General features: G+C 49.1%; 1 protein-coding gene across 1 annotated transcript in view; it reads left to right on the forward strand.

Moving 5' to 3' along the window:
• NSG2 (neuronal vesicle trafficking associated 2) overlaps window positions 1-1,964 on the forward strand; it is a 57,471-nt gene extending 55,507 nt beyond the window's left edge. Inside the window, exon 5 of the mRNA XM_058723649.1 lies at window positions 139-1,964. Coding sequence (XP_058579632.1) covers window positions 139-330 — 192 coding nt within the window. The 3' untranslated portion in view covers window positions 331-1,964. The remainder of the gene's footprint in view (window positions 1-138) is intronic.
• Window positions 1,965-13,374: the final 11,410 nt, after the last annotated feature.

A 13,374-nucleotide genomic window follows, 5' to 3' on the forward strand; every position in this document is an offset into this window, starting at 1 on the left:
GCCCAGGCCAGGTGACATCGCTTGCCCTCTGGCTGAGAACCCTATGTGGCGATGGCCCCCAGATGGGGGGACCCCGGCGTAGGTTGGGTTGGAAGCAGTCTGCTGAGCTCCCCCTGACTCTGTGTCTCTCATCCTCAGCACAAGCGCTGTATCCCGGCCTCTCTGGATGCTTACTACTCATCCCAGGACCCCAATTCCAGAAGCCGCTTCTACACGGTCATCAGCCACTACAGTGTGGCCAAGCAGAGCACTGCTCGGGCCATCGGGCCATGGCTGTCGGCGGCTGCTGTCATCCATGAGCCCAAGCCGCCCAAGACCCAGGGCCATTAGAGGCCCACCCCCAGCCAGAATGGGGGGTGTGGAGGGGGACCCCCCATTGGCTAAGCCAAGCTCCAGTTACAAGACACCACTGTACTCCTGGGATATGGGGGTGGGGGCGGGGCCGGGGTGGGTAGGGGGGGGAACTCACCGAAAATATCGTGCACTGGAGTTGTCTGAATCGATATTTCTTTTTGTCTTTTGGTATTGTTGATTCGTCCCCAAGTCAGGATTATGTACAAAGGCATGTTTCGTGTTGATTGTTCCCATGTAAGATATTTTCAAAGCCACTGCTTATTACTTGTTAGGAAAATTTAAAAACAGGAAAGGAAACAAAATGAACAGAAAAAGAGTCAACTGGCTGGATCTGGAAGACGCTGACGGGCCGTAAAGAGCACAGACTCTGGGATTCTTAGCAGAGAAACTGTAGTTTCAGCATGGGGTTTGGAAGGTACTGAAAATGTGAGTGATGCAGGCTGGGGCTGTGTGGCTGGCCTCTGGTCTGCAGGAGAGGACTATGGGAAGTTAGCACCGGCCTAGCTGGAGAGAAGGGCTGATTTCGGCATTGGTAAGCCCGGAACACACACGACCCAAAGTAAGGAGCTCCCACCACTGGTGTGTTTGGCCAAATTAGCACAAAGTGTCCATATGGGAATCTAAGCTAGGGCTCGGGCTGACCCAGGGAGCCCGGGGATGGATACAAGCAAACTCTGAGCAGCAGGCAGACGTTCTCTGTCTTTTTCTAGTGTTTCTAGATCTACACGTGGGTACTGCCTATGTTTAAGAGACAGCAAGGGTGGAGAGGAGAAGAGAGGAGAGGAGAGGAGAGGAGAGGAGAGGAGAGGAGAGGAGAGGAGAGGCTGCGGGAAAAAAGAAGGCACAGGACAGGCAGATATAACATTCGGCCAACCTAGACCACATTTTAAAATTTGTGTTTGTTCTTCTTATGATAAGGGTCATAACCAGGAGCCTCAGGTGACAGCCAGGGAGACTTAAAGATGGGGGCTGCAGCAATGCCAAATCAGTCCTCAGAGAAGCTGAAAAATGTGGACCGTCTTTTGCCCACCTGTTGCACTGACAGCCGTTGGACAAGCACCCAAAGTCCCCGATCTAGTTTCAGAAGCTCCTGGCTAGGGGGGCAGCATCTGGCATTGGCCGGGCCTCCTGCTGCCTGGGACCACATCAGCCTGTGCCTACTCCCACCCAGCTCTCCTGCAAAGGGTTCCGGGAGGCCCATGCTGTGGGAGGTGGCTCCAGGGCCAGAACCGGCTGGGAGAGTTGGTTATTTGAGATGCAGTACCGTTTCCCCATGAAGCGGTGACAGGCCGTTTAACGGGCATTTTCTCCTGGCTTGCTATGTTGCCGAAATCTTCGTACCCAACAGCCGGGGAATAAGACTGGCGTAGCTCAAACTATCCTGCCAAACGCGATCATCTGACGTTCCTCCTCCCACCACATCCCCTCCAGTCACCTGTAAATTCATTTGTCATCGAAGCGGAATAACAAATTGTCCCTAGCAACACCGCTGAGCGCTTTATAATTTTGTGGTGTATTTTTGTCAGTAGGCAGCAGAGGCTGAAGTATTTTTTGGTGTAACTCTTGAACTTTTCTGACAGGAAACAAATAAAGATAGATGTGTCTGAAAAGTCTTGACCTCCCTTTGCAACTTTCTTTGTCTTCTGGCTCGGTGAGCCTGGTTGGGGGAGGGAAGATGCTGGGGGCAGAGTGGGCTCTGGGGGCAGAGTATCCTGTTAGGCCGGGGCTGGAAATGGGCTGTGGGGGGAAATCTCGGGCAGGCGGGCCCGGAAATGATGCTATGGTCAGAAGCTGGGGCTAAGAGATACACCTGGTCCCTTGTCTTACAGTGCAGCGTCCTTCACCCCCTCAGTATCAGCTGAGCACCCCTGGAGGGCCAGGCTGTGCCGGACACGGGGCATTCAATGACGAATGATGCATAGTCACTGCCCTGACGTCTGGAGACAGACCCGGACATGGACACAGATATGGCACAAGGCGAGTTAAAGGATGCCACTGAGATAATACCATTGGCTGTTAGCCAACAGCTTGAGGAAGAAGGTGATGAGCGATCACTGGGGTCCTTTGCCTAATTAGCTTTAGGGTTTATTATAACCACGGCAGGGAGGAGCTGGTGACCCCCATTTTACAGAGAAAGCGACTGAGGCTCGCTCCGAGGGATAAAGACCCTAGGGCCATAGCAGATGAGCTGAGATCCGAACCCAGGTGCGTGTGATTCCTTTGTCCCCGCCCCAGCCCGCTTTTGTAAGACCTTGAGCAGCCCTGTCAAGGTTATAGTTCATTCCCCCCAAAGTCAAGTCACAGCTATCACAAAAGCAAACTGGCTCATTCTCCGCTGGGGCTTGGCATCAGTGGGTAAGGTTAAGAACAGCCAACACGTGGGGCTCCTGGCTGGTTCACCTGGTAGAACATGCAAATCTTGACGTCAGGGCTGTCAGTTGGAGCCCCAAGTAGGGTGTCGAGATTACTTAAAAACAAAAAATCTTAAGGAAAAATAAAAGAATAGCCAGCACATGGATGCCCCTTGCTGCGTGCCGGGTGCTAAGCATGTCATATAACCCTCCACCAGCTCCATGAGGTAAGGACCCCCCATCGTTGATGTCACTGTCGCCATGCTGACATCATCCTCCCCACTTTGGGATGGAGGAATGTGGAGGCACGGAGCCGTGCAGCACCCTGTACCAGGCCATGGGGTTAAGAAATGACCGGGCCACGATTCTGACCCACAGGTTTTGGTACCGGGGTCTTAACCACGGTGCCCCTCGGCAGTAACTGCTCATCCCTGTACTTCGCTTGGTGGTTCATGGTTTGTGTTCACGGCTCTTCTCAAACTTGGATGACCAGATATTGGAGGGAGAGACCAGGATTGACTCTGGGCAGAGTTGGAAGCTGAGGCTCCCAGCCCATTGCTAACACTGGGGATTGGGGCCATTCATGCATGCCTGGTGGGATGGAGAAGGAAGATAGCAGGCCTCCTGCCTTTGGGGCTGCACAGGCTGCTGAGCTCCGGCATTAGACAACCCTACCTGCACCCACAGAGCCCTGGAATTCAGCCTCTGTTGAGGGCACCGTGAAGCCAGGGCAGGGATCTGGGCTGGCATCCCACTCATCGAGGCAGGCTGACCATATGGCCAACGTGTAAACACCCGCTATTTTTTTCAATTACACAAAGTCAACTGAAGACTTAATGAACACATGTTCAAACATTCTGTCATAAATGGATTTGCCACTCCATCGCCTCAAAAAATAAGCCAAAGTCATCTTTTCTCTGGAATGAAGAGACTGTGAGTGTGTGACTGGAAAGAAGGGAGAGGATGAGAGATAGGAGACGGGGGACAGACACTTCTGGTTTTAGGGGCAACCCTGGGGCCATGTGCTACTCTTGGTGGAGTCACAGCTTTCCCAACAGAACAAAAAGGAGGCTACCTAACTCCTCCCACAATACCTAAGGAATGGGGAGATTAGTTCTAGAACAGTTAACCAGAGGGGTTTGTCAGGGAAAAGCAGCTCTGGGTTTTGGAGGATGGGGTTTTGAGCACTGCTAGCTGATGGAGAGTTAGGGGAAGACAGGAAGTCATGATAAAACAGCACCTTGGTTCACAGAATAGCCTCCGTTTGTGGCTTTTGCACACTTTTTAACCTACTCACCGACATTGGGAACCGCTCCCTGGAGAGGCACACAGTTGACAGGAAGATAAGACAGAAGGGAAGGTGTGAAGAAAGGTGGAGGGGAGAGCGTGACAGTGTGGGTGTCAGTCAGGGGTCCTTGGGGGAACTGGCTCTAGAAGTAAGCCTTGAAGGACGAGTTGCATTTTGATGGTGAGAATTTATGAGTGTGGAGAGAAGACACCACTGAGCAGAGTGCTCCCCAGTAACAGGAAGAGCACCACAGAGGTGTAAGGGAGAGACAGCTCTGGGCTGCTCCTCACAAATGCTCCTGGGATGTCTCCTCCTTGCCTGTGCTGGATGCAAAGATTAAACACGCACAGGAAGTAGGGGCTGCTCCCCTGGGGCTCCCAACCCAGGCTGGGGGGGGGGGGAGGGGAAGGGACAGGCATGAAGAGACAATTGCTGCACCTTGGGGAGAGGCAGTGATGGCACCAGGATATTCCCAGCTGTCAGTCACTTCAGGAGACATTTAGGGAGACATACATTTTTCTGGAAAATCGAAAGACTACCTGTCAGAACTGCTGTTGATCAACTTATCCTGCTCCCCTCACCCCTACATTGTGTTCTAATCTGACTGGGGCATCACGTGGAAGGAAGAGGAGGAGGATGAGGAGGAGGAGGAGGAGGAGGAGAAGGAAGAGAGGAGGAGGAAGAAGAAGAAGAAGAAGAAGAAGAAGAAGAAGAAGAAGAAGAAGAAAGGGAAGGAGAAGAAGAAGAAAGAAATCCCTGACAATTTTTCCAAGAAGCACACATCACCGTCTCTTTAGAAAAATAGAGCTCCTGAACAGTTGAGGCGGGAAAAAAAAAGACTGGTTTCCATGGCAACATCAGTGTCGTTCCCCATAGATCAGACTCAAATCTGGCACAGCCGGGTGTTTATCTGATTCTGCCCTTTTGTCAGAAATGGTCTGTTTCTGAGAATCCAGACCCAGAGTTCATTAGTCAAAGTTGCCCTCAAAGATGGCCACCCCCTCTCCAGACACTCTCTACCTCTCTCTCTCTTCTCTCTTTGTCTTTCTCTGTCTCTGCCTCTCTGTCTCCTTCCAAGGGAAGGATGTCCAGAGGCTGTGGACTGAATTGCTGTAATTTATATTTCAACTCAAGGTCCCTGGTGAGTGCTGTGTTGGGTGTGGGTGGGCATGTGGCAGAGGGGAAATGGAGTCCCTGGGAGGGGCGCTGCCCTTCCTGGATCTGTGGCCTTCCTCCCTCTCATCTTCAGCCTCCCCATCGTTAAAATGGAGACAATAATGGTACCTAACTTAATTTGCCAGAACTCAATGAAATATTTAAAGATTTACCTATGAAGGGCATTCAACAAATTATAGCTACTTTATCTGGAATAACCTCCCCACTCAGCCTCAGTTCCCTCATTTGTAAATTGGAAATATTTATAAATAACCCCTCCCCCTAGAAGATTGCTATGGCTTAAAATAGGGCAGTTCCGTGAAGTGCCCATAACACAGAAATTGGTTACCTCCCACCTGCCCTTAGGAAGTTCATGGGCACCGCCCCCTCCTTCCAGGCATCCTTTACATGATCACCCCAGATGCCTTAACACAGACCACATGTCCTCATTTTCCTCATGTCTTCCAATAATTTTTTTATTAAAATGATTTTTGATGTTTATTTTATTTTTGAGAGCGAGGGAGAGAGAGAGAGAGGGCAAGTGGGGGAGGAGCAGAGAGAAAGGGAGACACAGAATCCAAAACAGGCTCCAGGCTCTAAAATGTCAGCACAGAGCCTGATGCAGGGCTTGAACTCATGAACCGTGAGACCATGACCTGAGCTGATGCTTAACTGACTGAGCCACCCAGGTGTCCCTCCGATAACTTTTAATTTATAAATTCAGTTACACAAATATATCATTTTAATGATAACATTAATTTAGGCAATTTTGATCAAACTCTTTACATGTATCAAGAAAAAAAATAACCATCCTACAGATTTTATTCAGATTTCACAAGTTTTCTACTAAAATTCTTTTTCTGTGCCAGGATATGTTCCGGCACCCCATGTGGTATTTAGTTGTACCTTAGCCTCCATTGATTTGTGACAGTTCCTCAGTCTTACTGTCTTTCACAACCTTGATACTTTGAAGACTGCGGGTCAGGTATTTTGTAGATTGTCCTTCACTTTGGGTTTGTCTGATGTTTTCCATGGTTACATGGAGAATATGGATTTGGGGGAAGGAGGGCACAGACGAAATCTCCTGTTTTCAGAGCAGCACATCAGGGGGTGGGTGATAGTGATCTTACTCCTGGTGATGTTAACCTTGACCTTCAAGTTTAGGTGGTATTTGTTTGGCAGGTTTCTCCACTGGGATGTTACTATCTTTCTCTTTAATTAGTAAAAATTTGGGGAAGGTACTTGGAGAATATACAAATACCCTGTATCTCCTTAAACTTGCACAAACTATTTTTAGCATTCATCAGTAGATCCTGCCTGCAGCAATTGCTACTAGAGTGTTCTAATAGTCATTTTTCATTTCCCTCATTTCTTCTACATTTATGAATTGGAAGTTTGTAAGAAAGGGTTGTTGTCCCTTCTTCTCATTGATTTGCTGATTCAATCCTTTATTTATATTATTATGGACTCAGATATTTATTTATACTTTGGGTTATCATCAAATACTATCATTATTGGGGCGCCTGGGTGGCTCCGTCGGTTGGGCGGCCGACTTCGGCTCAGGTCACGATCTCGCGGTCCGTGAGTTCGAGCCCCGCGTCGGGCTCTGGGCTGACGGCTCGGAGCCTGGAGCCTGTTTCGGATTCTGTGTCTCCCTCTCTCTCTGCCCCTCCCCGGCTCGCACTCTGCCTCTCTCTCTCTCTCTCTCAAAAATTAATAAACATTAAAAAATAATTTAAAAAAAATACTATCATTATTTATTTTACTGCTCAAATTGTTTCAGGTTTGTCTTTGGGAGTGCGTTCAGGTTAGCTCCCATGTTCTTATAATACTTTTTTTTTTTTTTGGTACTTCCTTATTTTCTGGCACCACGGATGTTCCAGGCCCATTGTGTGTTTTCCCTTTCCCAGATCTGGAATCAACCATGTTTCTTAGGAGCCCTTTGAAACCATGTTTCAAATCAACCAGGTTTCTTAGAACCATGTTTCTAAATACCACCCTCTTTGAGGAGTGGTATTTAGAAACCAAGACCTGGGTGTTGTGTGAGCTTATTGCTAGAGGGGTGTCATTGTTTCCAGACCTTCTCAGCAGGCAGGGTTTGGAAATCATAAATGTATCAAAAGTCATGTATACACCTCTGTCTCTGTCTCTTCTTGTCTATCTATGTATACACCTCTGTCTCTCTTTTTGTCTATCTATCATCTACCATTTGTCCATCTATAAAAATCAAACACGCATACATTTATTTTGCTAACTCTGTTTCTTTTTTTTTTTTAATTTTTTTTAACTTTTATTTATTTTTGAGACAGAGAGAGACAGAGCATGAACGGGGGAGGGGCAGAGAGAGGGAGACACAGAATCCGAAACAGGCTCCAGGCTCTGAGCCGTCAGCCCAGAGCCCGACTCGGGGCTCGAACTCACGGACCGCGAGATCGTGACCTGAGCCGAAGTCGGCCGCTCAACCGACTGAGCCACCCAGGCGCCCCTTGCTAACTCTGTTTCTAATGCAGAACCAAAGGGTTCATTCTAGCATCCCCCCTTCACTTGCTTGCTCGCTATCTCTGACAGTGGAAAATATGGTGTCATTAGCCACCACGTATCTACTTATTTATTTGTCTCTAGTATACAGGTAACTTCATTTTAGATACATGCATTTTTTGACACTTAGAATTTCTAACATCACTAGAGAGTTTTTGAATCGTTAACTTTGTGTTTGAGAGTATGTCACTTTCCTTTGTGTTTAATTGTAAAGACTCACAGATAGAGCCATTTGTTTTCTGAACGTTAACACTTTTGGAGGTCAATGCCTTGTGTTATATTTAAGCTCGGTTTCCCAAGGCCTCACCAGTGAACTTAAATGTCCTGAACACATGCCTCCATCTGCTCGTGGAGGATTCCAGCTCCTCTTAAAGACCTTCCTCCCTGGCCCTGGTGGAGTCTCACATGTGCTTGAGACCAGATGTGAACCTGCTGGGTTCTGCTGGTCTGCTGAGCCCCACGGATGCCCCAGACGTTCTTAGACACGGCTGGACAATGTCACAGATACCTTAGAGTCCATGTGGTTTCGTTTCCTCAGGCTCTGGTGAGGTAAGGGAAGACAGTGTTCCTTTGAATTTCACTCTATTACCAGGGGCCCAGCGCACGACTGCTTGTGCCTCTAGAGCCCTATAGAGCTTTCTTTGTTCCTTTATTGTACCCTCAGCATTCCTACCTCCTCTGTGCCTTACATGGGACCACTGTGTGAATCCACAGGGATTGCACTGAAAGACAAATGGGAGTAACATGCTTGGGTGGGAAGGAGATGACCACCACCCTAACTCCTCCTATCTGCACCTATGGCAGGCTGTCAATCAATTGCATCTCTCTTTCTCCCTGGGCCCTGTTGCAGCCAAGGAATCTCTCCTTATACCAGTTTTCCATACTTCCTCTATTGCTCAATTTGTTATTGTTGGTGACAGACATTGCTGGCTCTCTAAAACATGCCCTGACCCCATTGTAGAGCGTGGAGTTATCCCTAAGAGGGCCCTGACGGACTGAGGAGGGATCGTCTTTCCCAGCCCACCTTGTTTCCAAGCTTGATGGCAGACTAGTGTTCACCATTCAAATGTGAGTGAAAGTGATGTGTGCCACTTCTAGGTTGGCACGTAGAAGCAGGTGATGGGGCTTCTCTACTCTCTTCCCTCCCGTTCCCCCCTCCTCTGCAACATCTTGAAGCCAAGGACTCTCGGGCTTTGGAATAATGGAAGGAGCCTGGATTCCTGAATCTCCATGGGGAGGAGAGCCACCTGCCTCTACCGGGTTATTACATGAACGAAAACCAACTTTTATGATGTTATTAATGGAATTTTAGGTTTTATTATAGACAGCATTGTCCAGACCAATACGCAAAAGAAGTCCATTTTCCATCTGGACACCGTATCTTGTTTCAGGTTGATTGTAACCGTGGTTAGGCCTTACACGGGGCTGGGCTCATGACCAGCTCCGTGATCCTTCAGATGAGCAGTCTCCAGAAAACTCCTCAGCCTCCGACCTCTCTCACCCATCATGCACATTCTAGTTCATGCTTCAGGATGCAGTTCAGGCATCACTTGTTCTGTGGAGTCTTCCCATCTCTCCCAAACTGGGTTGAATCCTCCCCTGCATCACAGAGGTACACAATCTGTTTTTATGATCAAATGACTTGTCTGTGAACTCCTGGGCGGATGATTAAATCAATGGATGAAAAAAGTCTCTGTGTCAATTACTCCTCTAAGTGTCTGTCCCCGGTGCACATCTTCTCCCTGAGAATCACACTCACATACACCTCTTCCTGCTGATCTCTAACTGAATACCCTTGCCTGCACCTCAAACTCAGTATGTCCCTCAAAACCTTCATTGTATTTTACCCAAATACGCTTCACTTTTCACAGCCCTTGAACTGGGTGATGACTTCATCAACTACTTAGCTTTCCAGACTGGAAACCGAGGTATCACTTTAGAAGCGTCCTCCCCACCCCGCCTCCGCCGCCGCCCAAATCAACCAACATTTGGTCAGCTGCTAAGTTCTGCCCATTCCACTTTCAAAGTATGACTCGAGTATGCCCCTTCACCTGCCAGAACCTGAGATCATGACCTCCTCACCTCTTGTCGCACAGCCTCACTGTCTCCCTCCACCCTCTCAAGGGTTTGCATTGACCCTATCATTCACTTGCCTCCAGTCTCTTTTTGGCTCTTCCTGGCCCTCAGGATCAAATCCAGCCTCCGAAAGCCCATCGCAGTCTTAACCCTGGCTCCTCCTACCCCGTCGTGTCTTCTGTGGATGACCCGCCCTTCCTACCCACACTCAGTCCCACCAAACTGGCCCTCCGTGGATGGCACCCACAGCCTCAAATGCCCTTTCATCTGGGATAATGTTTTGATTTGATTTTTTTCCCCTTTCTCCATCCTCCTCACCACGCCTGAGTGAAACAGGCAATTGTCTTTGTGTTCATTGTGTGGGAAAGGGATATAGCAGGGAGTAAAGCAGAAAGTGCCTTCCTGACCTTCTTGCTTTTGTTTCCAAAATCTATACCGCCGAGGGGAGATAGTTCCTGCATACAGATGAAGTGTCTTGAAGAAACATGGAGCAAGATTTGTCTTATTCCAGAAAAAAAGGATCCTCTGAGCTGAAGGGAGCAGACGATAGAGGAGATAGTTCTGTGGGTCATGGAGAGGAGGGAGCCCTGCATACCGCTTACCCCCACCAAGGGTGACCCCCTCCCAGAGGAATGGCTATGGTGGCACGTCCAAGAGGATGGATGGGCCTCCAAAGACTGGAGGCAGCTCAGAAGACGCCTGAAAGAGGCCATGGAGACAGGCACACATGCTGCTAAGAGATGCCTAAGATTCCAGAACCAAATGCCTCAAAGGACTGAGGTTATGTCTCTTGCTAGCCTAGCAGACTGGGGGCTCAGATAAGAATGTAACTGAGTTTGGGGGAAAAAAAGAGGGAGATCTTGTCCACTTGAATTTACAGAGTGAAGTTCACACTCTTTTTAAACAATTTTTTAAAATAGTTATTGATTTATTTTGAAAGACAGCAAGCAGGGAAGACACAGAGAGAGAGAGAGAGAGAGAGAGAGAGAGAATCTCAAGCAGGCCCCATGCTGCCAGCACAGAGCCCAGTGTGGGGCTTGTACCCATGAACCATGAGATCATGACCTGAGCCGAAATCAGGAGCCAGACGCTAAACCAGCTAAGCCACTCAGGTGCCCCAAGGTTCGCGCTCCTTCTGCCCTTCTCACCATTTCCATCTCTTCAGTGTTTACGTGCTCACTCTGCAGGAGATTTTCTCCGAGTTAGCCTGTCTCCTGGGCCCTCACTGCATCTTGTCTATCCTTCTAGTGTATTACTTATTTTAGAATTGTTGATTCACTCCGTAGAATATGTGTTAGGTGTTATCATTATCATTTCAGTTTACGGATGAAGAAATGGAGGCTCAGAGAGGTAAAGATGGGGTTTGAACCTGCCCTGCTGCTCCAGCTCCTGGGTTCGGACCTTTGAACCTCTGTGTGTTGTCATTTGAGTCTGCCCTTGCCATCTGCCGTCCTCCACCCTCCTCACAGCCTCTGCCCTCTGGCTTGGAGGCTCCCGGGTCCTCTTCTCCTGCAGGACAGAGAGCGTCCACTGACTGTCTGTGGGGATGCGCTTTTCCCCTGGCAGCTTTTTTTATTTTTTATTTTTATGTTTTTAAATAGACGTCACGTCCAGCTCCGAGTGCAACACGGGGTTTGACCTCGCGACTGTGAGATCAAGACCTGAGCTGAGACCGGGAATCAGACACTTAACGGACTGAGCCACCCAGGCATCCCTCCCCCTGCAGCTTTAAACAAACACATGTGATTAGGAGGATGTATCTCTCCATGTTGGCAATTTATTCCCTTCTATGCAAATTGTCCAACTAATTGATAAAGAAAAAACAACGCAATTCGGACCAGTGAGCTTTTGAAAGAGAAAATGAAGGAGCTGTCAGCAAATCAGTGGCATCCAAATAGTCCTGGGCTTGAGTCTGAATCCCAGCTCCAATGGCTTCTGCTCTTGGGACCTCGGGCAGGTCATATCGCCAGTCTGAGTCTCACTTTCCTCATCTATGAAGGGAGCGTGCTAGTCCTTAACTTCACAGGGCTGCTGGGAAGGTCATTTAAGAAAGTATCCAAATGGTTTGGGAACTCCAAGATGCTATGGAAGGAGCAGTATGGGAGGGAAAAGTTCTTGACATGCAATTGCAGAAAAGCCCGTCAGGGGTCTTTGCATTCTCTTCAAGTCTATAGAGCATACGGTCAACACCGCCGGAAACTCAGGGAGTCGTGACCGTACTCAGGTCTTGTAGACTCTGTTGCGGCTGAAGTGTGTCCGCCACCAAAAAGGTATGCTGAAATCTCAGCCCTTGGCACCTCAGGATGCGTTATTAGGAAATAGGGTCCGTACAGAGGTAATCAAGTTCAAATGAGGTCATTAGGGGGCGCCTGGGTGGCTCCGTCGGTTAAGTGTCTGACTTCAGCTCAGGTCATGATCTCGCGGTCTGTGAGTTCGAGCCCCGCGTGGGGCTCTGTGCTGACAGCTCCGAGCTTGGAACCTGCTTCGGATTCTGTGTCTCCCTTGTTCTCTTCCCCTCCCCCCACTCATGCTCTGTCTCTGTCTCTGTCTCAAAAATAAATAAATATTAAAAAAAGAAAAAAAGCAGGCCCTGATCCTGTATGACTGGTGTCCTTCTCAAAAGGGGGAAATTTAGATGCAGAAACATGGGCGCAGGGAAAACACCTGGTGAAGACAGAGGAACAGAGTCATGCATCTGGAAACCAAAGCTGCCTGCAAAGCAGCAGAAGCCAGAGAGAGGCCTGGGCACCTTCTCTCTCATGGCCCTCAGAAGGCAACGACCTTGCCAGCTCCTTGACCTTAGACTTCTAGCTCCAGAGCGGTGATTTTCAGCCCCTCGGCCTGCGGTTTGGGTCAACAGCGGCCCTGGCCGACTCATCGAGGCCCCGGAGGCTGTGCTCTTTCTCTAAGCTGCACGCCACAACCGTTCACTGTGTGCTTGTTCTAATAAATGAACACGGGTTTGAGTAAATCTATCCGATTCAGCGTCAGTCCCCTGAGCCATGTGCCAGGTCTCTGCTAGGAACTGGGGAGCCAGTGACTCCTGAAATGCAGACCCCCACCACCTTCAAGGTGATAGCAACGGATGCCAAGCACAGCTCCAAAGCGATGCCCTCCATTCTTTTAAATTTCCCGCAACCACTGGGGCAGTGCCCAGGCCTGGAACAGCTGCTGGGGACTTGCAGAGGGGATCCCCCGGCCTCCGCCCCAGCCTCTGGTGTCAGGCGTTTCACAGCGTGGTGGTGGGGACAAGCACCCCCAGATACTAACAACCTCCTCGCGTCCACAGGCACACATCCACGGCCGCCAGCCCTGAACTGGCCAGGAGAAAGAACATAGGAGCGAAACGAAACTTCATTTGGACTGGATGAGCTGGCAACAAACTCTCTCGCTCACGTCTTTGCTGTTAGCTCTCCAACGCCTTTGCAATCAGGAGCTAGATAAAATAGCATCAGCAATTTGGGCTTGGCATCAGCAAAGGTACTTGGCACATAATTGCCTTTGGAAGGAACACGGAAGGAAAGCTTTTGAAGTCATTGTTGTGCTTTTAAAGTCATTGTTGTCATTTTCTCCCGAGTGAGAGGTGGTGCTTTTCATTAGTTGTTCTCTGAC

This window comes from Neofelis nebulosa, chromosome 1 (genome assembly GCF_028018385.1).
Source record: "Neofelis nebulosa isolate mNeoNeb1 chromosome 1, mNeoNeb1.pri, whole genome shotgun sequence".
Taxonomy (NCBI): domain Eukaryota; kingdom Metazoa; phylum Chordata; class Mammalia; order Carnivora; family Felidae; genus Neofelis; species Neofelis nebulosa.